At 44.2% G+C, this 27,493-nt stretch overlaps 1 protein-coding gene across 5 annotated transcripts in view; it reads left to right on the forward strand.

Annotated features, from left to right (window-relative positions):
- Window positions 1-27,493, forward strand: part of IL31RA (interleukin 31 receptor A) — a 1,058,288-nt gene that overhangs the window by 689,425 nt on the left and 341,370 nt on the right. For all 5 annotated transcript variants that reach the window (XM_085631330.1, XM_085631336.1, XM_085631333.1 and 2 more), the window contains 2 exons: window positions 8,053-8,204; window positions 18,799-18,967. In XM_085631330.1, the coding sequence (XP_085487456.1) occupies window positions 8,053-8,204; window positions 18,799-18,967 (321 nt within the window). The remainder of the gene's footprint in view (window positions 1-8,052; window positions 8,205-18,798; window positions 18,968-27,493) is intronic.

Raw genomic sequence — 27,493 nt, forward strand, 5'->3', positions numbered from 1 at the left:
ATCAGAATGCTATAAACAGATATAGTCACAACACAATTTAATGTCCTGGGCCTCTATCTCCCCCAGTCCCTCTTGTTTGGCCCAGGCAGTTTGTCCCCTCTCTTTGGGATTAGGTATTAGCATGATTATGGTTTATATGCTGATCTCCCCTCTAACAGGCTTGCGCTTAGTCGCAGTGCAGTCTTCCATAGTTTTCTACCACTTGCTTTGGATGAGTCCTTCAGCCAGCCACCAGGATTCCTTAACAGCGTGCTCATCCTCCTTCTCTCTTCTGAGAGGAGGCATGCTGACCGGCAACTCTGTCTGGGACCTCTGCTGGCTGCCCTGTGTGGCACGTGTGGGTTTGTCCGGATGGCTTTGGCAAAGTCTCTGATGCTCCTGCAGCAGTCAAGCAGAAGGGAATAACCGTCCCAGGTGAAGGCTTGATGTCGATGCAACCTGTTGAGCCCTACATGGGCAGATAACTTGACGCAGTGTGGCTAGGCACATGCTAGTCTTTGGTGGCAATGTGGCCACAAACAGGCTGATCTCTTGTATGCCATAAGGCCATGCACAGGCCAGTCTTTCCCAACTGGGCATTGGTGATCGTAGTCTCTGCAGTTCCTACCAAGAACTGCTGTGAAGCAGGTCCCTGAACCAACTTTCCCTTGCTGTCCCCTAACAGTAGGTTTTACCCCGTGCCGCTCTGCCCACCTCTTCTCCTGTGCCTGTGACTTGTTTCTGCTCTCTGACCCTTATTGCTCCTTTCCATTTCTGCTCTGTGACCTTTATTGCTCCTCTTCATTTCTACTCTGTGATCCTTTTTTGCTCCTTTTATTTTCTGCTTTGTTACCCTTTTTGCTCCTTTGCGCTTCCACTCTGCGACTTGTTCTGCTCTTTTTTCCGTCACTTGTTCCTAGCTTATTTTGCCTATCTACTGCATTATTGTTGCCTCTTCCTACCTGCTGCCCCCTTTCCTGCCTGATTTCCCACCTTTTCCCACCTTCCACATCCCTCCCACTTCCTGCCTACCCCGCCCACTGCCACGCAGCACACTTCCCTCCTCCTAGGACCTACATAATTGGGCCACAATGAGGCCGCGCTACACCAACTAGTCCATTTGCACCCATCAGCGCCTGGACCGTGCCCAGCAACAAGAACCCTTGTTCTTCTGCCCTTCGCAGCTACTCACCGCCGAGCTCCGAGGCTGGACCCCAGACTCCACAACAACAACTGCTGCTGCTCCTCTCCACGATCAATGGTAGGACGTTTCACCTGCCTGCACTGTCACTTCTCCTGCAACACTGTAGCACCCACACACAAGCCGACCACCACCACGCCGACCTAACAACACATCACAATTGCTTCAGAGCAACTTGACTGCCTCCTCCTCAACACATGATCACTCTGCAAGCATGTCACCTAAACCTGGGACATATTCAGCACCCTCACCTCTGATGTAATCTTCCTCACAAGACCTAGATCACCCTTGCATACGTTCCCGAAATCGCCTCGGCGACACCTGGTGGCTACAAGATAGCGCACCGGGGATCAGATCTACAAACACGGAGGAGAGATTGCCATCATCTACAAAGAAAACATCCACTGCCCCACCACTGTAGACGATACCACCCCGATCATGGAACACCTCAACTTTAATTTCCAAACAGACGGCAAATTCACCATCAGGGGCACACTCGCTTACAGACTTCCAGGACCATGCCCCAGCTTCTTCAATGTCCTTCCCAAATGTCATTGCCTTGCTTACCGTAGACTCCAAGGACCACATCTTCCTTGGTGACCTCAACTTCCACCTCAACACCGCCAACCTCCTCGAAAGCTTCAACAACATCAGCCTTACCCAACTAGTCACCAGTCCCACACACAGCTTGACCCCATCTTCACGGCCAGCAACAGAGGCAAGTACAATCATGTCAGAGCTTACCTCGACAGACCTCGCCATTGTCCACTTGATCATCACCAGACCCCCAAGCACCACCTGAGCACCCAGTATACCTCACCGTAGCTAGAGCAAAGTGTCAGAGAGCCAATGGACTGACGCCCTTAGCACTTCCCACCCTGACACCGCAACCAACCTGGAACAGGCTGTCAAGAACGTCACTGCCTGAATCACCGACTGTGCCGACAGAGTCGCCCCATCAAGCCCAGCAAATGCTAGAGATCCACCTAACAGGCCAGATAGTACACCATGGAGCTGAGAACCGCGAAACACAACTGCAAGCAACAAGAAAGGAAATGGCACACCAGCACGGAAACCGCAGACAGAACCACTTTCAAGTCAGTCCTCAACCACTGCCACCAGCTCCTGGAGGAGATGAAAAAGAACTCCCTGTCGGACCACAGCTCTAACTACAGTATAAAACTCTTCAACATCATTAGGGGAGAGGAGTTGGCCTAACGGCTAGGGCGGTCAACCTCAAATCTGGGGAGCTGGGTTCGAGTCTCGGCAATGACGCTGAACATCCTGTGAATCTGGGCAAATCACTTAATCTCCCCGTGCCTAACAAAAATTAATGTGTGTCCTAATGTAACGTAACTGGTGCTGTGCAAAGCGCTCTGATACCCGCTTCGGGTCAAGTTCGCGCTATTTAAAACTCAGCAAAAAAAAAAACAAATTAGCGAATTCTCCAACACTCAGCCACCGAAAACATCATCACTCCTTCCAAGGAACTTTGCAATACCCTTGCAGACTTCTTCCATGACAAGATCTCCACCTTCTACAAGAAGTTTGAACTCCTGCTCACCCCATCTGACCTCTTCTGCCACCTCACTTCCACAGAAGCAAGCCCCAACCACTGACTCACCTCCTGGGACTAGCCTACTACATACAACACCACAGCAATCATGAACTACGTCCACTCAAGTGCCCCCACAGACCCCTGTCCACACCACATTTTCCGCCTCAGGAGCAGGAAGATTAGCAGCGAGCTCACCACCCTCTTCAATCCCTCTATCACCACGGCCACCTTCCTCGAAGACTGGAAACACGCAGAAGTCAAACCCCTTCTCAAGAAACTATCCGCCAACCCCAGCAAACTTAAAAATTTCAGTCCCATCTTTCTGCTCCCTTACCCTGCCAAAGTCATCAAAGCCATCAGCTTCCAACTCACAGAATACCTGGAGAGCAGCCATCTTGTGGACACCTCCCAATCCAGATACCGCACCAACCACAGCACTGAAACTGCCTTGATCGCTGCCACCGATGACATCAGAACCATCGCGATCAAGGAGAAACGGCAGTCCTGATCCTCCTCAACCTCTCGGCAGCATTCGACTCTGTAACCTACCACAACCTGATAAAAAGACTACATCTCATTGGAAGCCAAAGGGACACCCTCAAGTGGATTGCCTCCTTCCTCACTGGAAGAACCCAGATAGTCCTTCTTCCACCGTTCACCTGGCAATCCAAGACCATCATCTGCTGCACTCCTCAGGCTTTTTCCTCAGCCCCACTCTGTTCAACACCTACATGATCCCCTTGGCGAACATGGTCAGAGCCCATGGATTAAACATCATATCCTACACAGACGACACCCAGCTCATCCTCTCCCTCTTAAATTCCACCATGAGAAGCAACTTCCACAGGTGTATGACAAGCATTTCCGACTGGATGAATAACAACTTCCTGAAACTCAACACTGACAAAAACGGAGGTCCTGATCTTTTGCAGCACCACCTCCCTGTGGAGCGACTCCTGGTGGCCCTTGGAACTAGGACCCTCACCCAAACCGACAGACCATGTTTGTAACCTAAGCATTATCTTGGACAGCAAACTCACCATGAACACCCAGATCAACGCAGTCTCTTCTGCCTGCTTCCTCCCTCTTTGCATGCTCCAGAAAATCTTCAAATGACATCAGACACACCGTCACTCAAGCCATAGTCCCCAGCCACCTGGACTACGGCAACGCCCTCTACGCAGGAATGACCACTCATCTCCTGGAGAAACTGTAAACCATACCGAACTCGACAGACAGACTCATCCTCGACCTCCCAAAATAGACCCACATTACCCCTTACCTCAAGAAACTCAACTTGCTCTCCAAACATAAGAGATGTTAATTCAAGATGCTGATCCACACCTACAAAGCCCTGCACAACCAAGGACCAGCCTACATCAACCGCTGCTTGATCTTCCACCAGCCTTCGAAACACCTGCGCTCTGACTTCCTCGCGCACACCCCCAGCATTCGCCAAAGCAACAGCGGAGGATGCTCCTTATCCTACCTCATGGATAAGTCTTGGAACAAACTCCTCCTAAACCTCTGTAACTTCACCTCTCTTTAATTTATTTATTTAGTTATTTATTTGAAAGGTTTATATAGCGCTAGCTACACCTGAGGGTATCAAAGCGCTTTACATGGACAATGAAAATGAACCGGAAAAACAACAATAGCAATAGATGAAGCAAATTAAACAAATGGTCATACAAAAATAAAGGAATAATTAAGATTATGTATTGAGCAGAGTGCCTATAGTGTAAACAGAAAACAAAATGAGAGGACCAGGATGTAGTTATAAATAGTAATATTACAGTATGCCAAGGAGGACTTAGGACTTAGGATTCTCTCCTTGAATTTCAGAAGGCACTCAATACCTGGCTGTTCAGTTGAATCTACCTGAAGCAGCAAGACCCACAGCGCCCGGATACCCCCCACCCCCTGGGTGATTAGTCAACCTCTATAAATCCTGCTTGAATTTAATTGAAAAACTGTAGGCCTCAAAGACAGGAGGTGCACTGATCACTTTCCTTATTCTTCTTACTCTCAGTGGTCCGCGGTCACTGGGTACTACCTTCACCTCTCTGCTCCTGGATAGAAAACCATTCTGCAAGGTGGATAGGCTCCTTCCTCCCTCAGCAGGTAGCCAGGCATCTGCATGCTTCAGATTAGGTATACAGATCTTCCAGCAAATGGTCAGACTCCGAAGTGATATCTCTTCACCTTAGGAAGCTGGCTGTCAGGCAGACATCAGCACTGGTTGCACGGTAGTCCTCTACGCACTCTGCGGAGCATTGCCTTCTTTGGTAATATAAGACATGGAACTAGAATGAAAAATGAGGTAGTGGGATCTCACTTTTATATAGCAAAATCTATCTCTACTTTCAGAATGGGTTTGGGTCGGTTCTCCCTTTAAGTGCCCTTTTCAGGCTGCTCTACCGACACACCCTTTGTGTAAAATAAAGCTTCTTATAACAGGCTTGTCTCCAGCATGGTACGTCCACAAAAGAGGCAAAAAGGGGTATGAGGTTGCTGCACCTCACTGTCATCAGCCACACTGAGACATGACTAGGGTAAAGACAAAAGGCTGGCCTCATTAAAGGGGTCCCTTTCACCTTGAACAACAGTAGTCCAGCCTTCACCCCCACCATCTACCAAATGGCAGTGCAACAGGAACACTTATACAACAGCTTCTCTCAGCAAAGGGGTAACTGAATTTCTAAATGAGCCCTGCCTACTCTCTCTTCACTTCACTGTCAAGGTCTCCTCCTTCCAGCTTCAGGAATGGCATCAGTACACGTCCTCTGTCTGGGAAAACATCCTCACCTCCATCTTGTGCACAATGCCAGAGTCATCGAAAATGGATCCCACAAGCCTCCTTTACTCAGACTTACTCATAAACACAATGTATGTACCATGCATGAAACTTACACAAACATACACAACATACATTTGGAGTGTTAGCCCTAGGAGTCAAGTAAGCCTGTAGAAGTGGAATTTTATATGAGTGAGGCAGTAGGCCTCCACTGCAGTGACGCACATTAAAAAAGTCTGGTCACAAATATGCATTCACAAAAAAAGGGTACGCTGCAATCACCGCTCTATTTCCTAAACACACAACATGGAAAGTAGTAGTTTATCTGCCAGTGAGGGCATGCTGGGTGCATCCCTTTCAGCCACAACACTGGTCCAGGACCTTACTTATATCAAAGGAGAGGCCTAGGCCTCTACACACACACTAGATTAGCATAACACCAGGGCCAAAGTCAAAGACCAGGACCCAGATACATGCAGTCAAGTATTCAGGGCAGGGGAGCACAAACCAGGGGATATTCCCACCCCAGCGTGTGTTACTAGTAAGACCTATTATTACTTACCTTACGATATCATTACATTTTTCTGTAAACGTTACAGTTATTAAAATGAACCATTTTAACTGTTGGTTTGAGTTTATTGATTTCTTTTTGTAAATATTCCAGATCAGTTCATCACTACATCAATTAATCACCCCCTACTGACTCGCAGATCAAGGTATGTGGATGCCTCAAGAAGGCAGATTTGGATGAGCTGTTCGACTTTAGGGGAGTCCTCATTCCCCATGGCAGGTTTTCAGTGCTACTTTAAATAAGCCTTAATGTAAAGCTGTACTGCCTGCTAAGGAATAGGCCTGGGCAAAATGTTAGTCACGCTGGCATAATTTTGTGAATTTTGTGTTACATTTACTACATAAAATTACACCATTACACCACCCCGCCGTTTGCGTCAAAAGTATAGTGTGGGAACAATGCAAATAACCAGAACACTAGTGGCTGTTGTCCTATGCAGCCTAGTAGACTTTCTAGTCACTATGGCTTCTGCAGGATACATAGAGGAGGGCTGCCAATGCATCAAGAGATGAACAAGAACTCATATCGTGCCTCCAGTAACTGTGGGGGACGGCTTAAAGACTCAAGGGCACATTTATGAATCTCTGCTGCATTGTGTGAAAGGGAAAGAGCAGAAATGCTCCATATTTACAAAGCTATAGAGCATTTCCGCTCTGTCCTTGCGTTGGCACACTGTGCTGTCTAGCACCAACCTAGGCACCCTTGCACCATAGTGCATCGGTGCCTGCTTTACAGCCAGGATTGTTTTTGTGCTGGAAGGGATGCCTTTCTGCAGTGCAGAAATACAATCCTTGGAGGCCTTTTTGTCTTCCTATGTGTGCTGCAGAGGCAATAAAAAGGAGAAATCAAGATTGTTCAATTGTTATGCCTTACTGGAGCATTTTGACTCAATCTCAGGTATCTTTAGTAAATAGGGTAATGGGTCAAATTGCATGGTTGAATGCTTGGGAACACCTATGATCCACCCACTGGAACGCCTCCCAAGTTGAAATGCAACGTAATGCATCGCTTTACAAAGCAACATTTCATTACCAAGCCAGGCAAGGCGGCACAAATCTCCCCTTGCGTATCTTCGTAAATATTACGGAAGCCTTTACGTTTTTTCTTCCATCGCCGTGCGCAACGCAAGGACAATGCAAATGCTTGATACATTTGGGTCTGACTGTGCATTTGACTACGAATCTGTAGGCTGCATATATGCTGGATTCATGCTATTTCCTTAAGGGGCGAACCCAAAGCTAGGAGCTAACCTGGGAGGAAGTAGCAAAGGGTGCATGGAGGGTGTTGCACTGAGATACACTGACTTGTTTACATCTGTTTTTATTAAAGGGCTGGATACTGGAGATATATTGTGTCTGTTGGTTGAATGTTCAGTGCTGAGGTCTAGCACCCCAGGCTACCTTTTTGAAAAGCCTGTGACTGCTCTCCCCGGTTCCACTGCTAGTTAAGTGTGGAGGGGGGTGTACTTGCCTCAGTTTGTAGAGGCATAGCAGGACAGGCCCAAGACATCAGTGGCAACCAACCTCAACAGCCCACATACATTCCCCCCCCCGCCCCCCGCCAACCCCAAACGGGGTCTGACAATGCTACGTGAGGAATTCTTGCGACAACTACAACAATGATTGCATAATAAATCTAAAATGGTAACGCATGGATCATGCATTAAATGCAATATACGTTTCATTTTGGGGCGCTCTGATGTTGTTTATGCGGGCACAAGTTAGTTATTGAAAGTAGATATGACAAATAAACCGAAGCATAAGTTTGTCCGAAGTTTACTAAATTAGGAGTAGGAATTGTACATTTTAAACATGGCCGAGCAGAGTTTTATATCAAAATACTTTCTTTTGAAAATCATACAGTATTCTGAAGAAAGATATATTTGTATAGAGCATCGTACCATGGTGTAACTGTAGTCATTACTCGATTTATTCTTTGTGTTTTAGCCAAAACTGCAGCACCTGAGGTAGTTTCAGTGAAACCAATACCAGGCTTGAAGCAAATGCTGGAAGTACTCTGGAAGAGACCTCTACTAGCACCAAATGGCCTTCCTGTAAAGTGTGTTCTGAGATCCAGAAGGGCAAACAGCAATGAATCGGTGAGCAAAGATTGATGTTTCTTGTACTTCATGATATGAGATAATGTACTTAAGTGACCTCCTAATGGCACCTATTACAAAACTAAATTGTGCACTCCTTAGTTGCAACTTCTTGAAGTAATCAGGCAATACTTTGTACTATAAAAGCATTCAGGTTAATATGGTATCTGTAAACTCATGACAATATTCACATGACCAGTCTCTTTCCATAAACAATCACTGTAAGATGATAGATATTATAATTGTCAAAGAGACTATTTGGACCAATTCACTTTTTAGTCTCACATTACAGGACTTCCGGTTACACTATGCATGGGATATGATTGATATTTCATATGTCAACGCAAGGAGTAACCAAAAAGAAAGACAAAGTGCTTTATAAAAAATCCCAAATAAAATAATAAAGTGTTATGTTAAGTAGGACTTGGCAAATGACAGTAATTTCACGTAACAAAATGTACGCAAAATTACAGAGATTATGCTTTATTGCATAATTTCGAGGAGAACTTTTCATTCAAGGTGTACAGTTTGTGTGATCTATGATCTAGTGGCATTTCAAGTAGATGTTGTAACAGATTGGACCACAAATTTGAACACGAGCAACAGTATTTTGAATGTGAGCCAAAGTTTCTTTAACATGGGCAGTCAACAAACATTTCAAGTAGATTTTTTACCCAAATAGACAGTTCAGGTAATTTTTAAGTGCAAAACTAGAGATCCGAAGCAGAAGCAGTATTTGAACGTGAGCAGCTGGAATCAAATCACCACAAACTTAAATTTTTTAGTTGAATTTTTACCCAAATGGAACATTTGGGTAATTGTTTGAGTGCAAGATGCATTTTGCAAAATTACACGCAATTTCCAGTTAATATTTCGTAATTACCCTACAGCAAATTATGCGAGTTTCTCCCCCCCCCCCTCCCCCTCCCTTATGTTAACATGCATTTATGCTCAGCTTGTGTCAGGTAACCGGAAGTGTGGCCATCCATAATGTATCTTGTTAACTTGAAGACCGTTCGGTCCTGCGTATAGGTGCGGCTGCATTCTGCTATAGTGTTCTTTACTGGAGTTTATAAAATCATGATATAAAGTCTGGGGTCATTTTGGGTGCGAGCTCAGGTATGTGTCTTGCAGATTCAATACCAGCTGCTCTGTGTGCGTACAAGGAAGTGAATAACTTTAAACTGCCACTTTGTCTGCACTTTTTTGAGACTTTCAAGCAAACAATGTCTTGCAAATTTACCAAATTGATAATGTACTAACCCAAAACCCTGGATATTTTTCATGGTTTTCACAACGTCATCTGTAGTACAGTGACAGATTACTAAATTGTGTTTGAAATTGAAGAAAATATCACTCTGTGCAAGTCTTTGAATGATAACTTCCATCCTTAGCTTGGAGCTGCTATGTTAGAGAGTTCGGAATAATGAAGCCACAGTAGACAACTGTAGAAATGTGATGTTAATATGGAGTAAAGCAAAATATTGATCCATACTGGGGTCTTGATATTTAAAGTTTCCTTATGCCTTTGCTCTTCTATAAACACAATGTGACATAGACGTGATCTCCATCAGTATTTACAAGGTTAACCTCTGTGCATTCATTCAATATTTCAGAAGCCCATTGTTTCATTTGCACCACCATTTGATCAGTATTAGTATTGATAATTCAAAACGGACTTTAATTATGACCTATGTCAATTCCCTGCATGTAAATGTATTTACACAAAGCACATCACGTGTGCAGTAACATTTTTGAAAAACACTTTGTTTGTAGTCACAATCGAATTGGAAAAAGGTAGTGGGAATACATTACTTTATGTTTTTTAATCCCAAGTGGTGTAATATGAATTTAAAAAACACGATATGCAGATAGCTAATGGAATTTTTGAATAAGGACATTAAATAATGAAGCAATCCGATCCTAACTTCTGGAAATGTGCTCTTTCTGCAGGGTCACCTAGGTTTTTCCCTTCTGTTGCTAAAACACGTTTTTTGTTGGCCATATGACTGTGCACTTTACTTCTGCTATCCAGTGATGAAGTGTTTGTGCTCTCCTTCTTAAGCATGTTAAAGTTGGTAGACACCTGTTCGCCACATTAAATTTACTTGTAAGCCTCTACTATATGGTACTACGTGTACCCAGCGCCTGTAAATTAAATACTGCAATCGGGCTGCAGTAATCATTGTGCCACCCACTAAACTATCACTATAAAACATGTATCCAGTTCTGTCTCTGCAGCCGAGGTGTGCTGTTTAAACTCCTGTTTTGACCTGACACAATAAACCTTTTTGCCAGGCTCAAGTCTTCCTTTTCTATACTTAAAGTTCAGCCCTAAGGTAGGCCCTGACAGCCGATAGGGCAGGGTGCATGGTAGTTTAAAAATAGGACTTGTGTATTGAATGTTTTACATGTCCTTGCAGTAAAAAACCTCCAAAGTTGTTTTCACTGTGGCCCTCCCGTAGGAAAACACTGGGTTATACTAGGTCAACTTATAGTGCTTAGTTTCAGTTTTGGAGAGAAAGGGTTCCAAGGACATTTTTTAATAGTAATTTAAAATAAACTTGTAACAGTCAAGTCGGGTTTTATATAACAGTTTTGAAAATAACTCTTTGACAGAGCCAAATGTGTCTTTTTGCCAGTGTTTACTGTCACCGAGGAGCTGAATAGCTCCTTGATTGGGTGTGAGGTGGCTCCTAGAGCTGAGACAAAAGGAGACAGGTTTACCTTCCCCTGACAGGATGGCCATCTTGGCTATCCCAATGAATTAATTAACTTAAAAGAATACCGAGCCTGTCATGCGCAGAAGTAGCTCACACCCAGGCCTGCTCCTCTACTGTCCTGCTAGCCAACCAGGGACCAATCACAGTGGGAGAGTTGCTACCTCCAGATCTGGTTTAGAGTGACCACAAGAGAGGGTTTGCCCATTATCATACCCATACCTCAGTGTGGGCACAGGGAGCACTACACAGGGGAAGAAGGTGTTTGCCATCTTGGTTTTAGGTGGAGAGGGGGACTGTGGGTTCATTTAAGGTAAAACTCATAGGAAGTGCTGCCAAATTGCCTATGGTCACGCCTGTGAACTTTTATCCCATTGGTTAGGTAGTGGCCAGGAGTATACCCCCTCCCCGGTGGGTACGAGACATAAATACGACATCCTCAGTATCCTCCTCAGATCACATCTGGACATGTGGAAGAACAGAAGAGGAATGGTCCAAACCTATAAAGGTGCATCACCTGTAGACCAAAGATTCAAATTGCTTCTGCTATGTTTTTTTCTGCAGCAGCAATTCCGATCCATCGGGACCTTGTAGAGAAGGTGTCTGACCTTGTGGAACTCTCTTTGGCTACAGCCTGCAGCCTTGCCCCACTGGAAGAATCCAAGCTCCAAAAGAAAGTGGCTAAGTCCAAAGGTGGAAATCTTTACTGGGCTAAGGCGTGAAAAGTATCTGGTCGACGTGGCATCTTCTGTGAGCACGAAATTCTCATTCTAATTTCTCCCACTCTGGGTCAGAAGCTTCACAGAGTTATCATCCAGCATTTATCTGATGATGGGAAACCCTCTTCAGCCACAGCCTGTCGCCTTGCTCCGCTGAGGATTTTTGAGTTACATTGCGTAGACTGAGTCCGAAGGTAAAACCTTCCACCCAGACAAACCTGGTCCCTGTACCTTACCCACACTCATTCGCAGTCTACCTTAAAACTTACCATTGTCCAGGTCAAGCAGATGACTGCAGTTGGTGCTTAATGCTTCTTGGCTCTATCTTGCACCTTAAACATAACTCTGGTTCTACTTATTGGATTTTTATGGTTTTGGTGTCATTTATTTTATTTTTCTGAATTTGTTTTTGATTTTTCTTGTGTTGTGACTTCACTTTATTATTTTTTGAGTGGTGCATATATAATTTTCATATTGCCTCCCAGTTAAGACTGACTACGTTTGTGGCAAGCTACCAGGGGATTAAGCCGAGATTTCTTTTGTGGTTCACCCCGACAAAGATTGAGATTATTATTTGAGGTGGGTTTTTACCCCCTCAACTCATACTCTAATTTCTTAAAATGATGTTCAGTGTTGGAATTTAGTGCTTGTGGTTTTACAGTGCCACTTAGTGATTTGTGTAAAACCAAAACTCCTGTGCGATAATCTGACAACAAAATCGATTTTTGATTGTTTAATTCCCCTTTATTTTTTTAACTGGGTATTTTCCCTCAATTTCACTTCTTTTCTCATATTTTGCACATGTGAATTTTGCAAGAATGAAGGTAGATATCAGCAACATTGAAACTTCACTGTAGCAGAGCTGAAATAAACTTCACTGTAGCAGAGCTAAAATAGTTGTGTAAGGAGAGGGGACTGAAGATAGCAAAGGGCTATAAGAACCTAGCATATCAGATAGTCGCCTCACAGTCTGGGAGAATGTCTGCCTACTGCAGTTTGCAGCACAGGAGCAAGGGAGCAGAAGGCGAAGAAGAGTGGTAGGATGAAGGAGAGATGACCCTGCAGTGACAGAGAAAGAGGAGGATAACCCAACAGTGGCCCCAAAGCCAGCAAAAGAAAGAGGGCCCACAGGAGTGAGGTCCCCTGCCTTGTACAAAGCAGGGAGAAATGTATCATCTCGTAATCTTACCCCAGCAGAGATAGAGTACAGATGGGCAGATAGGGCCCTGCAAATACCTACGGCTACTCTAGCCATGGAAGAGAGGAAAGCTCTGTCAGCTGCGAAAAAGGCCCTGATAAAAGAGGCTGGCCCTAGAGGAGAAAAAAATGTTGAGTCACGAACTCAAAGACTGGAAATTGACAGATTCCAGTGATGATACAGAGGTGTCTAGAGGAAGTAAAAGGGACCACATCCTTAAATACCTGGAGTCTAGCTTTGTGGTGGGGAATGACTCTGGCAAGTGGTTTGAGGCCTATGAGGTGACCTTAGAGATGCACAGAGTCTTAGAGGAGGAGTGTGGCACTAGTCTCTGAAAGCATATGTTCACTTCAGGGAAAATACCCTACTAGCCCTGGGGAAAAGTAATAGGTTGAAGTATGGCCCTGTTAAGGAAGATCTTGTTGTAAAGTATTGTCTGACCCCAGAGTAATACCGCTTGCAGTTTAGGGACAGTCAGAAGCTATCTAACCAGTACTGGGTATATTTTGTGGAGTACTTCAGGAAGGCATTAGAGGGGTGGGTTATGGGATGGGTGAAGAACAGCAAAGTGAGTGACTATGGCTGTACAATCTATTTTTGAGAGATCGCATGTTCAGTAATGGCTTTACAGAATTGCCTGATTGATTCAAAGGTCACTGTGCCCAGCGAGCTTGCGAAGGAAGCCAACCTCTTGATCAGTACAAGAGAGTCAAAGAAGCTACATAGGGGTACCACCAGAAGTGTGGGTAATGTCCCCACAAGAAGGGAAGACTAAGAAAAAAGAAATGAGTTACAAAAAGAGCCCCACAATAGTGCATGAAAGAAGGATTCCTTAGCCCCTTCTGAGAATGAGGGAACGGTTGTGATGGGCGGAAGCCCATGACTCAAGTGGTTTGACTGTTTCCAGTTAGGGTACAAGCAGGGTGGCCGTGTCTGTGCAAGGATAGCTACCCACATGTGTGCATTCCACAGGGGTTGCCAAAGTGGCTTGGGGGGGGTAATAGCTAGAGCACAGGTAAGAGCAGGGCCTAGTGTCCCTTAGTTGGAAGGTGGACCCAGTGGGTAAGCTGGTGATTCCTCAGAGTGGAGGTAGTCATTTCCAACAAATCACAGTGAATGGTATCATGTCACTGCTGTAAGAGATACTTGTGCCAGTCAGACCATGGAGGTGGAAAGACTGATTTCCTCAGAACAGTATCTGCCAGGACAAGTATGCTGGGTGACCCAGGCACATGGGCAGGACATTGTCCGCCTGATGGCCCTGGTCTCCCTGGAATGGGGCAAGGGAGTGTCCCAGAGGAGGGTCATTGTCAGCCCCCAGATTCCCATTGACTGCATCCTGGAGAATGTACTACCAACAATAATAGATGAGCTGGGTTGGGTAGACGCCCTAGTTGCAATAAAAGCTCAGGTTTCTGGGGGTACCACTCAAAAAATTAGAGTACGGAGGTCAAGATGGAGAGTAAGGTGCAAAGGTGTGTCCATGGCGCATGGTCGCGCATTTCTCCACTGGCGTTAGGGAAGGGAGAGGAGAGTGCCATATATCTGCAAATATGGTGCTCTCATTCTCTCGCCTCTCACAGCACAGCACATCATTTGACAAATTGGTAAATCTGGCCCATGGTGTCACCCCTGGAAGTCCTGACCTGCCAGACACCTGTTCAGCCACATGGTACGGACCATAGACTGGGGTGCCAGTCTCAGGATCCCACCCCTGATATGGCGGGACGGTGAGTGGAAGTGGGGTGCCTATCACCCGGTGATGTTCCTCCTCACTCTGAGAAACGTATGAGGACAGAGGAACCATAGGAGCAAGTGGGGGACTCTGTTGTAAAGGAAGATACAGAGTCCATCTGTACATTTAGGATGCTTCTTTATTAGTAGCTTGGTTCCAGCATAGGTGATCAGGATAGTAAGAGAAGATAGATGGTACAAAGACAGCCCCACCAGGAGCAGGCTCCTAACCGCTCAGCCTGAGTTGACTAACTGACACTCACACAGAGAGAGGCACTCAGGCATTCTATGATGTCATGGAACATTCTAGCAGAGCAGTACAGTGGAGAATAATAGACAAGTAATTTACTACACATCCTCCTTCCTTAGGGAACAACAGCAGAAGTAAATATAAAAACAAGTGAGATACCTCAATATATCATTAGCAAGAAGGTACAACAATGAGAAGCACATATCCACAGGTGTAATGCATGAGGTATCAGAAATTCCACTGGCATGAACAGAAATGTGTTAAGATTTTATTTTTTGTTGCTATTTTGTGCACTCTTAGTGTTGCATGCGCCACATGGCAGTTGAACTGCTGCCTTTCAAACAAGCCACGAGCCCCCACTGCACACACACACTCGACGTGCATAGTCTTACCGCTCTCATGATGCCTGCTTCCTCTGTGACGTTCCGGCATTTTCAGATTCTCCCAGCTGCTTACCTACGCTCTACTGTGCAAACATGCCATGTGGCGCATGCAACACTAAGAGTGCACAAAATAGCAAAAAAAAAAAAAACAGGGCCCCCACTCACCGGCAAAAACACAGTCATAGTCCAGCCACTTCAAACATGCGCGTAGGCTCACCAGAAATGCCGCCCATGTGTAAAATCAAAAAGCTGTGCTGCCACTTGACACGAAGGGAGGTCCACTCTGGGGCACAAACGTTAAAAGCGAGGCACACTCGAAGGGAAAACACGCAGTCTCTGCCTCTACGAACATGGGCAAGCGCTCACTCAAGATGCCGCTACTCATGGAACAAAACGTTAGATCAGTTCCTCAAATTCGCCGCAGCTGTCATAGAATCCACACCGCTGTCCTCCATGGATGTAGCTTGCCTATGTAAATACTAACAGTCACTGCCAAAACTTTGTAGGAGACGCTGTTGAAAGTACACAGGCAGACTCTGTTAGACACTGGTTTTAGGCATATCCAGGTAAATCAGTAATTTAGTGAGGAAGTTTACAAAACTTGCTATTAAACCACAAGGCTTCCCACTCAGAATGAGAGCCAGATAAAATAGGTAAACACCTTAGGCCTCAGGGAAGACCGTTCCTGGAGAGAGTGCGTCTTCCAGATGGCAGCAGGGTGACAGCAGGCTTACCATTGACAAATGCCCAGGCTGCAGGCTGTCCAGATGGTACAGGACACTGGTGGGGCTAGCCAGGGCGTTACTTTTAAGTTTCAATTGACGTTCTGAAAGTCCTTAATGTCCTTGGTTCCTTGTCTTTTGGTTCCTTGGTTCCTAAGTTGTCCTTACTCCTTACTCCACGCGTCAGTTCTTAAGATCGTCGCCAAAATTGTTGTAAAGGAAGATACAGAGCCCATCTGTACATGTAGGATACTTCTTTATTAGTAGCTTGGTTCCAGCATAGGTGGTCAGGATAGTAAGAGAAGATAGATGGTACAAAGACAGCCCCACCAGGAGCAGGCTCCTAAACGCTCAGCCTGAGTTGACTAACTGACACTCACACAGAGAGAGGCACTCAGGCATTCTATGATGTCATGGAACATTCTAGCGGAGCGGTACAGTGGAGAATAGTAGACAAGTAATTTACTACAGACTCCTTGCAATGTCCAAGGCTGGAAGTGAGGCCTGCCCAAATAACCAGATTGGAACCTCCACCTGGCAGAGGATGGCCAGGGCCCTGGCTCTTGACACTGATAGTTGTCAGTGGCCTCTGTTGGTTCCAATGTAATTCCAATGTTATCCTATCGGAGATATAGGCCTTTCAGTAGTGAAAAACGTTTTTAAAACTTTTTCACTACAAGCACATGTAAAACATAAAAGTACCTGTCCTGATTTTTAAATACAATGCACCCTGCCCTCTGGGTTGTCCAGGGCCTACCCTAGGGGTGTCTTGTATGTATTAAAACAGAGGGTTTAAGCCTGGCAAAAGGTTTATTTTGCCAGATCGAAGTGGCACTTTAAACTGCACATGCAGGATCTGCAATGGGAGGCCTGGGATTTTGAAAGGGCTACATAAGACGGTGGCACAACCAGTGCTGCTGGCATACGAACAGCATTTAATTTACAGGCCCTTGGCATATGAGGTGCCACTTTACTAGGGACTTATAAATAAATTAAATATGCCAACTGGGGATAAGCCAATATTACCATGTTTAGAGGAGACAACACAGGCCCTTTAGCACTGGTTAGCAGAGTCCTAATACCAGCATTCTGGATCTGTTTAAGCACTTCTGGCAAAACCGCCAATGAAGGGGTGCCATTTGTTCTGTTATATACTGCAGCAAAGACTGTACCCCAAGTTGTGCAGTCTCCCACAGGGGGAGCCATCCCCAAGCAAATAGTGAGTATTCTATGTTTTTCTTGCAGGCCCATATGTGGAAACAGCGTATCAACCCGGCTTGTTTTATGAGCAATCCAGAACAGAATCTCCTCCGGTCTGACAATAACTTTGGTTATGACTGCATTTAGTGTTTGTGGGCTGACAAATGTGGCTGTTCAGCTTGACCGGTCCGCGCAGGGTTAAGTGTTAGTGTTTGCATGACGAACTGTGTTAAGCATCTGTATGTTGTTATTAAATCTTAGTACAGTGTCCGCACCTGTGCTGTTGATAAATTATCAACATAAGGATGTGGTGTGTATCTGGCTAAGGAGGGCCATGTCACTCCCTCGTTGCTGAGGGGACCGAGTATAACATTTTCTGTTGTGTCTGGTAAGGCATCATTAAACCAATTTAAATGTTCTTGGTAGGTTACTGGTATTTTTATTTCTTCGTATTGTGTATAATTTCAAGGTATTTCATCCCGTTTGCAGATGTGAAAGAACCGTGTTGTGGTGTCTGCAGCCAGGAAGAGAATATCTCTGCCCAATAGGCTTTTGTGCCCCACCCTGAACAGTGAGACCATGTTGTATTAGTTTCTGAGTAACTGCATGCCTGCAGTTCTCAGCAATGTTAAGTACAGGAGCCCCTTCGTCTCCAGACATTATTATACATGAATTTCAGAGAGGATAACACAATGGGAATGAATCATTTGTAGCATACATACCTAGGATTTACCTACTTAGCTGAGGAGGATAGTACCATTCGACCACAGACGTCTCTGCTTAGGAAGTAAGTATGGGTCTCTGAGAATGTACGAGAGAACTACTCAGGCGATCCATTAAATAAGAACCCAATCTACCAATTATGGCAGCGCCATGCTGTGCAATTTCCACTTTCCAGTAGGAACTGCACATTTGTTAGACAACATAAACTTTGGGATGGTGCCAGACTGATTCCTTGCATCCCCGCAGAATACGTGGTCCTATAGACCACTTAGCTCACAGTGCCACCATAAGCACTCCTAAACCTAGACAGGTAGCAAATGGTTCTGGCAACCATAGAACATGACAAGCCTGACTCCCTCAGGAATCTTGGTAACAGATCTAGAACCCTTTCGCTCAGTGCTCTCTCTCAGAGGAATTTACAAGGAATACACAGAGGGGCGTTTTCAATATTTATTGAACCATTGTGATTCTTGTATAGATATATGTGTTGCAATGATCAATAGACCGAAGCAGATCAAAGTAATTAGCAGTATAAGGACAGTGAACAAAATAAATTGTTCCACCATCTTGCTAAAACATTGTATATATGCAAGCGTATAGTAAGCCATGGCAGGGCCCAGGGGTGTGGCACTTATGGAAAAATAATGTTCAATGTTCACATCATATTGTTAGCATTCATTTAATAAAAACAATTTTTTTAAAGTATCTAAAAAAGAAATGTGTCAAGATAATGTTTATGGAAAACTGTAATGATGGCATTTCTAAATAAATCAACTCCAGGGAAAATGCAACAGGTGTTACAATTGCCCAGCTTAGTGGCAATCATTATGTCTATTTTAGTAGCATGAAAAATGAAACCTATAGCCTCCAGGTTACATGCAGACCACTTATCTATTTTGCCAACGTCTAAATTCTTGGTCAATTTGAATATTTTCTGTTTTGTAGGTGGCTTCAAGTGAAGTTAACATGAGTACCGATGAACTTGGAATGTTTAACCTCAGAGGACTGCATGATTACACAGAATACGCTGTTGCTGTGAGATGTATTTGTACAGAAGGGCAAATTCTTTGGAGTGACTGGAGTGCAGAAAAAACTGGAAGAACTGAAGAGAGAGGTAACTAATAAAGAATTAATGTATAACATGTATTCCTAAAGTTAGTTGATTATTCATTTTAAACGTGTAATTATTTGTCACCAATAATGATTCATGTTATGTCTATGTTGAGTTTTATCAGCTTTGTTTATGGCAATAATTAATTTTATTTGTTAGATTTCCCACTTTAAACAACAATTTTAAAAACAAATCAACCCAAAACAATATTCTAGAATTTTCCTCTACAGTCCTCTGGGCTGTTTCCTCTCCTCTTGACAGATTCACGTCATTTTATTTAATTTCACATCAAAGTCTTCAGACAGGGAACACGTGTGTGTGTGTGTATTTAATGTATGCTTTTGGATTTTTATAGACAACAACATACACCAGAGTTGTCTTTAAAGTGGTGGTGAGACGAGGAACATTTATTGTGGTAGGAGGCAACATTGTTCAAGCAGGGTATGTTACAGTTACATCGGGAGTCATTACACTGCGGTTTTTGCTTCAGGAGTCATTACATGACAGGTGTTTTCCAGTTTTGTACATTACAGGTCTTTAATTCACAGGTATGTTAGTTTTAAATGTCCTAACCTTAAAAATATATCTGTATGAATACGTATATATCTATACTATGCTAAGTGACAACCAGATTTGGTATATAACCATTGATAGGCACAAAAGATACCGGCAATTCAAAAAATGCCTTTAAAAAGTGTGGCTGAACCATGCGGTCGCTACTTTGTAGTTATAGTATTGTACCAGTCCACTACCTCAAACTTGTCTCCACATTCCCCACATTCACATTATTGACACCTACGTCTCTTTGACTTTCTCGCACTCAAACTTGCTCCTACTTTTATGTACAAACCATCTCTTTTACTGTTTCTGCTAACTGCTGAATCTTGTTAAAAATGTCTTGATACTATATTTGTTTTGCAAAAAGTGTTACTCTTACTCTGCTACCTGCCTAAACTTGTTAAAAATGTTTTATAAGTTCTCTGATCTTGTTGGCAAAAGGTGTATTCTTGCTCTGCTGTTTTTGTAAAGCGCTCTGATACCCTAATCTGGGTCTTGTTCGCGCTATAGAAAACTCCCCCCAAAAAAAATGTTAGGTCAGTGTTTCACAGGAAGAGCTTTTTTTTGTTTTGCTTATAGATTTGGCTCCATTTGACAAATCTTCACAAAAGTTTTTTAAAAATAGTTCATCCACCTCAGCTCTTTCCTGTAGAGTTTTGGGGTGATCTGTCAAGTGCAGCCAAGAAAAGGGGAGGGGCAAAAACATTTTTTCCTGCAATTTACCCTAGAAATTGTGTTAAGCATACCGAAATAAAATGCTGAACAGAATTACACCAGGTTTTGAAGAAACCTAGCTCTTTACTCAAAAAATGCACTTTTTGTGATTTAATGTAAATCATTCCAGCAGTTTTTGAGCCAATGGGTTTGTCTTGTATGTTGATGTAGACACCCCTTTACAAAACCAATAGACTTACATTTTATATATTGACTGTGACTTTCATTAGAAAAATCCTTAGAAAGTCACTGAAAAAATGAAGGTTGCAATGACAATTATAGTAGGTATTCAAAATAAAATCTTAGAAATTCACTGAAAAAAGCTAAGGTTAAAGTGGAGTTATAGGTAGGTGACAATGTTAGTTTCAACATAACATTTGAAACTAAAAGAAAAACACAGAAATTGGTTATAATTAACTAAAGTAACTATAACTCGAGCACTGAAGTAATGATAACTCACGCCCTCACCATGGACTGCTTATACCGTCACATATTACATTACTAATGACATTTTCAATGACTTGATAACATCCCTAATGAGATCTGAAATTACGTAATTGATAACAACACTGTGCATGACTGGCACTACCTATAGTTATTTCATGGCTTGAGTTATAGTTACTTCAGTTAACCTTAACTGGCGAATTTAAGTGTTTTTTTTGTTTAGAAATCTTATGTTGCAACTGACATTGTCACCCAACTATAACATCAATTTGTTCAGGTAAACGGCTGAAACCCGTCATGGCAGTATGGTGTTGTGCTGAATAAACACTGAATTACACTGAACCCGGGTCTACTCTTGCTTTCCTCAAGCAAAGGAGCACTGGACGAGCTTTCCTGAATATATATTTATATTTATATTCACTGAAAAAAACATAGGTTTCAGGGGCGTTATAGTTAGCTGGACTTTTCACTCATACAAAACCATTGAAATTCCCCCGTTATAGTTAGTTCAGCTAACTATAACTCGCGCACCTGCAATGCACTGCTGATGACGTCACATATAAAATCACTCATGACATGGTCAGTGACATCACTGATGACATCACTGATGACATCACAATTGACATCACTGATGACATCATCCAGTGAATGTGTGTTTTTCTGAAAATTACATATGTTTTATATATGCATATCTCAAGGTCGATGGAAGAATAAATGGGTATATAAGTGTCTAAATGGATGATTTGTTTTTGAAAAATTGATTGTATAACTGACTAAGTGTATCTTAGTGAATACATGGCTTAGTGTGTAATGTTTAAATATGTAAATATCTGTATCAGTCTCTCACTTTGTGTATAAGTGGCTGCATGGGTTGGTGAGTAGCTACATGAGTGTCTTTATAGGTTATTAGTTGGTTTTTTGAGTATCAGTATGATTGTCTGAGTGTCTGTATGGTTCGGTGGGGGGTATTACGTAGTGCATAGGTGCATTGATGAGTGACTCACTGTTTGCATGTGTTGAAGACAGCATGTGTGCAGGACTGTATGGGTGGATGAGTGTGTGCATGGGTGTGTTAGTGAGTGAAAGACTGTCTCAATAGTGTCTTTATGAGTAACTACATATGTTTTAAACTAGTATATGTGACTATTGGTGTATATAAGTGAGTATATGTGAGGGTGAGAGATTGGAAGAGTTCCTGTATGAATAAGTATTTGTTTCTATAAGTGAATATTTAAAAGACTAAGTATGTGTAAGTTTCTGTTGAAGTAAGTGTGGTGGTGTGTGTAACTGTATATGCAAGTAAATGGATGTTTGACTCTTTATTAGCATGAGTGACTATGTGTGTGAGTAACTCTATGGATTAGTGGCATTGTGTAACAGGATGTATAGGTGTATGAGTACATATGATGAGTGAGTACATGTATGAGTGACTGTATAGGACTGTTGGTGAATGAGTGGATGTGTATGTGGATCTTAGAATTACTGAATAGGTTGTTGCAACTGGTATTGGTATGTCCATTGTTTTGAAAATTTTAGTTTCTATTTTTGAATGTGTGTATCGAAGGTTATATTAGGGGAGAGGAGGTCTGCCACTCTATCACAAGGATGATGTCATCATTGATATCATCAGTGATGTCATTTGAGATGTCATCAGTGATGTCACTGACCATATCATGAGTGATGTAATATGTGACGTCATCAGCAGTGCATTGCGGGCGCGCGAGTTATAGTTAGCTGAACAAACTATAACGGGGGAATTTCAATGGTTTTGTACGAGTGAAAAGTCCAGCTAACTATAACGCCCCTGAAACCTATGGTTTTTTTCAGTGAATTTTTAAGGTTTTTTAAATGCTAATTCCTAACTATAACGTGCCTGAAACCTATGGTTTTTTCAGTGAATTTCAAAGGTTTTTTAAATGCTAATTTCTAACTATGCCTACAGAGATAGGACATGTGAAGAAAGAAGAAAAAACGCACAGAAAGAAAAAAAAGAAATGCAGAAACAAGCAACAGAAGACCTCAAAGACGAAGAAAAGTGCTGGAAGAAGGATAACCTGCAGAAAGAACAAACAGAAGAGCAGAAAGAAGCCTTGTTGCAAAATCATCCTGTACCCTCAACTTTTTCAGACGGATACTGGTGGTAACTGAGTCTGACTAACCAGTCCTAGAGCCAGTGCTATGTTAAAAGACACTCAGAATACAGTGAAAACACCTACATACACTAGGGAACACTATGTGTTGGGGTCCCCCTGTGATTAGCATGACCTCCTCTGTAAGCCCCTAGTATATAATAGAGCAGGGGATTAAAACTACCTCTTAAAACGTGCCACAGGGCGTGTTTGCACACGTCACCTCAGGCCCCGTCCCCTCCCTTCCCCACTGTGTAAACACGCCCTGTGGCCATTTTAAGTTGGGAGATTAAGTCCCCTTGAATCCTGAGGGTCCCTAGGGGCAAAATAGTCCACTAGGTACCTCCAGTAAGTGCCACAGAGCTGCGTTGCAGAGAGGTGTAAAAAGGGGCACGGCCTAGACCACCACTCTGCAACGCAGAGCAGTGGCGCTTACTGGAAGCACCTGGTGGGCTAGTTGGCCCCCATTGTCCCTCAGGATTGAAAGGGAATTTTTTTTTCCCAACTTAAAACGCGCCACAGGGCGTGTTTGCACACGTCACCTCAGGCCCCGTCCCCTCCCTTCACCACTGTGTAAACGCGCCCTGTGGCCATTTTAAGTTGGGAGATTAAGTCCCCTTGAATCCTAAGGGTCCCGAGGGTCAAACTAGCCCACTAGGTACCTCCAGTAAGTGCCACAGAGCTGCGTTGCATAGAGGTGTAAATAGGGGCGTGCCCTCAGAACACCAGTCTGCAACGCAGCTCCCTAGCGCATACTGGAGATACCTGTTGGGCTAGTTGGCCCTCAGGGACCCTCAGTATTGAAAGGGAATTAATTCCCCAACTTACAACTGGCCAGGGGGCGCGTTTGCAGAGTGCTGCAAGGAGGGGGCGTGGCCTCCGGCGCGATGCCGGTCTTTTATTTATTTTATTTTTTTAAGAAGAAGGGCTGTGTGACCCCCCTTCTTTTTCTAATTTATTGGCCCTGGGGACCCCAGGGCCTGCACCCTAATTTTTTTTGCTGAAAAAAATAAATTTGGAAGGGGGCCGCGTGGCCCCCCTCCCAAGGCCTTAATCGGCCATGGCCTTTTTTTTTTTTATTCTTTAGGAGGGGGGCTGCGTTGCCCCCCTCCTCAGGCCACTTATGACCCCAGGACCCCATCCCCCGGGGCCGGCCTTTGTTTTTTATTATTAAAAAAATATATATATTTATAGAAACACCTAGGACATGCTGGACAAACCGTATGTACCTATCATCATGACGATTTGCGTGATATTCATTAAAAGGCGACTATGCATACAATGAATCCACGTGGAATGTATTTACACCGCTAGTGAAGCTCTGACATGTCTGACGCCCTACCGTGCCTAATCACGGCGCCCCCGCCGGTGGGTACTCTCCAAGTAGACACCCTTGTCGTTTATTTATACAAGCATGGGTAGCTATTGACGGGCACATTTAATACACACACACACCAAGCCATTCAAAGGGGATTCGACAAAAATTCGACCAAACTATGCAAGAAACCCCCCTCACGGTTAATAAAACACACATCCACCGCCGGATGTGTAATACTTTTTATCTTACTCTCTGGAAAGGAGACGAACCTCACTTGAGAGTCACAGCGTGCTCCTGGCTGAGCCCAATGCTGTGTTACACCCACCAGTGCCCGCCGAGTGCCACACACCTCTGTGTTGTATTCCACCAGCTAGTGCGTATGCTTTAGCACTCTGTAGCCCATGTGCACTGTAACACCACCCCGTGAATATGTCATGCCACACTTGCCTTCGCACGGGTTCTATTGCCCCATCTAACGTGCCTTCCTCGATGCCTATGTTATAACGCACAGCGCTATGCCATACATATTACAATCTGGGATCCATATCTTTGTCACAGTGCATATGCAACGTTACACTCCCCAGCGCATATTTTCTATTACAACTTTAGAGACTAGTTAGGTTACACAACACTGCCCTGTGCATATTACACTCCAAGGCGCATATCGCATAGCACGCGCTAGTGCCTGTGCTGTCATCGCGCACAATGTATTGCATATTATATTTCACGCCCCGGTTCATCTTATATCACACTTTTTGGTGCATAGTTTATACCATATACTATATCTAGGTTTTATTTTCAATCGTGCTCTCAGGACTATGTTCTATATAACACTGCGTCCACCTACCCTTTTCATGGGCATTACATTTTGCGATGGGGGTGGAGGGTCAGGGGGTGTTTCTGCCAAGTGAGCCCGGAGTCACAGTCACAAACGTCCTCTTCTTCCTGAATAAAAGTGAGATTATGCTGCATACTTGTTCATATTTTAAGTAGTTCGCACAGACACACATTTTAAAAAACAATAAAGTTCCTATCCTTTGTTGTCTGAATCCATGGACTAGCCTCCTCCCTCCTGCCATGCACGGTCTGATGTGCTGCCACTGCCCTCCATTTAGCAAGATGTACCAGTCCACTCCTCCTGCCCTCCATTGCCCAATTCTATGGCCCATCATTGACCTCCTGCTTAGACTCTGTGCTTAGCTTGCTGCCCCTATTCTCCTTCCCCCTGCTCTCCGATGTCTGTGCATGCCCCTGCTCCATCCTTTTTGCTCACCATGTTCCATGGACCTGCCACTCCTATCTACTCTGAGTGTTCTGTTAAGTTGCCACTCCCCTCCCACCTGCCTAGCATTGTCAGATGACTGTAACCTGTCCCTGCCACCTCCACCCTGCCTGCCCACATGCCATGCCCCTATCCCCTTCCTCCTGTCCTCCATGGTCCATTTTACTGCCACACCCTTCTGCCCTCCCTGGTCTGTTGTGCTGCAACTGCTCCTCCTGCCTGCCCCGCGCTGTCTGTTGTGAGGCCCCTTCCCCTGAACTCCCGTGTCTGTGCCCAGGTCCTGACCCTCCCTTCAATCCCCCCATGGTCCTTTGTGCATGCCCCTGCACCCTCCTTCTTGCCCATCATAGTCATTGTGCTGCCACTAACCCTCCCGCTTGCCATGCATGGTCTTCTGTGCTGCCATGGCCCCTCCCACCTTCCCTGTGTGGTCAGCTAGCTGCCCCTGACCCCCTCCCACCTTCCCTCCATGGTCTGTGTGTATGCCATCATAGTCTCACTGTTGCTCTCCATGGTGTATCATGTTTCTAGTGCCCATCCTGCCTAAACTCCATGGTCATCTTGCTGCTCCTGCCCTGCCCCTTTACCCCCAGCCCACTGTTTCCATGTGCAGGCCCCTATTCCCTCCCTCCTGGCTTGTCTATTCCATTGTAATGCCCCTGATCCATCCCTCCTGCCCTTTTTGGTCTGTTATGCTGCAGCTTTCTCTCCTGTCTGTCCATTATGGTCAGCTAGCTACCATTGCCTCTTTCCCCTCTGTTCTCTGTTATCCATGTGCTTGGCCCTGTCCCCTCCCTATTGCTTTCTATGGATTGTTGTGCTGCACTCCCATCCTGCATGCCCTGTGTGGTGTATTGTGCTGCTGCAAACCCTGATGCCTGCCCTGTAGGGTCAGTTTGATGCAACTCTCCATGTCCCTCCATGTCCCTCCTGTCCTCTGATATCCGAGTCCATGTACCTACCCCAATTCCTCCTGACTACCATGATCCAATGTACCATACTTACGAACATTTTGAACTTGGTAAGAGGGAGATTTTGAAAACAAAATGGGGTATTGATTTTCCCCTTTGAGTTACATTGAAAAAGAGGAGATTGTAGACAGGAGACAGATCAAATAAAGCCCATTTGAGCTTAAAAACATTGGACGTTTCCTGGCTGAAACGGGTCTGTTGGCATGTATGGTTGTACTACCACTGCCTCTTCCTTCTGCCCACAATGGTCTATTATATTGCCACAGCCTCTCTTGCCAGTCCTGTATTGTTGGCTTGTTGCCCCTGCCCCCCTTTTCACTGCCCTCCATAGTCTGTTGTACTGCCACTGCCCTTCCTGCCTGCTCAGTGTGGTCAAATTGTTGCCTCTGCACTCTCCTACCTGCCTTCAATTTTCAAAATCCGTGCCCCTGACCTCTGCCTCTCAACAGTATCCCAATGAACAACTAGATTGCTAACATTCTATATTTATTACAAAAGTGTGGAACGCCTGACGTTATCTTGATGTAATCAAAACTGTAATACCTAGAGCATTTCCTTTAGAAATTACATATATGAGAGGGTCTTATTTGCATCAAAATTATGGTTAGTGCTCTAAAAAACTAAAATGAGGACATATTTTTGTGAGTTTTCAAATAGCGAGAAAGAACTTTTAAATTATTTGTAATCTTTGTTTTTTTTATCCAGTTGACCACTTGGGGAACCAGGTTGGAGTTTCTCCTTCAGCTCAACATTCTGTGATTCTGGTCAAATCACTTAATCTCCCCATGTCTACAACCAAAATGAATTTGATCTTGTGTGATGTAACCAATGCTCATGTAAAGCACTCCAATACCAGACAAGTCTGCACTATATAAAACTGAAAATACACAAAAAATAAGTGTTTTGCACACTTCTGTCATTGGGCTACATGTGGGCCTACATCTGGGTGATATTTGTGCTGCATTTGGGCTCTTTTGTCTCTGGTGGCCATCTTGGGAGATTTCTTTGTTATGAAGTTTCCTCATTTACTGCAGTCTCCTCAGTAGGAAATGCTTTCAGTTTTTTACTTTAATTCCATCAAGAAGGTATTCAGATGTGTCACACATTTGCCAT

Source organism: Triturus cristatus, chromosome 2_1 (assembly GCF_964204655.1).
Source record: "Triturus cristatus chromosome 2_1, aTriCri1.1, whole genome shotgun sequence".
NCBI lineage: Eukaryota > Metazoa > Chordata > Amphibia > Caudata > Salamandridae > Triturus > Triturus cristatus.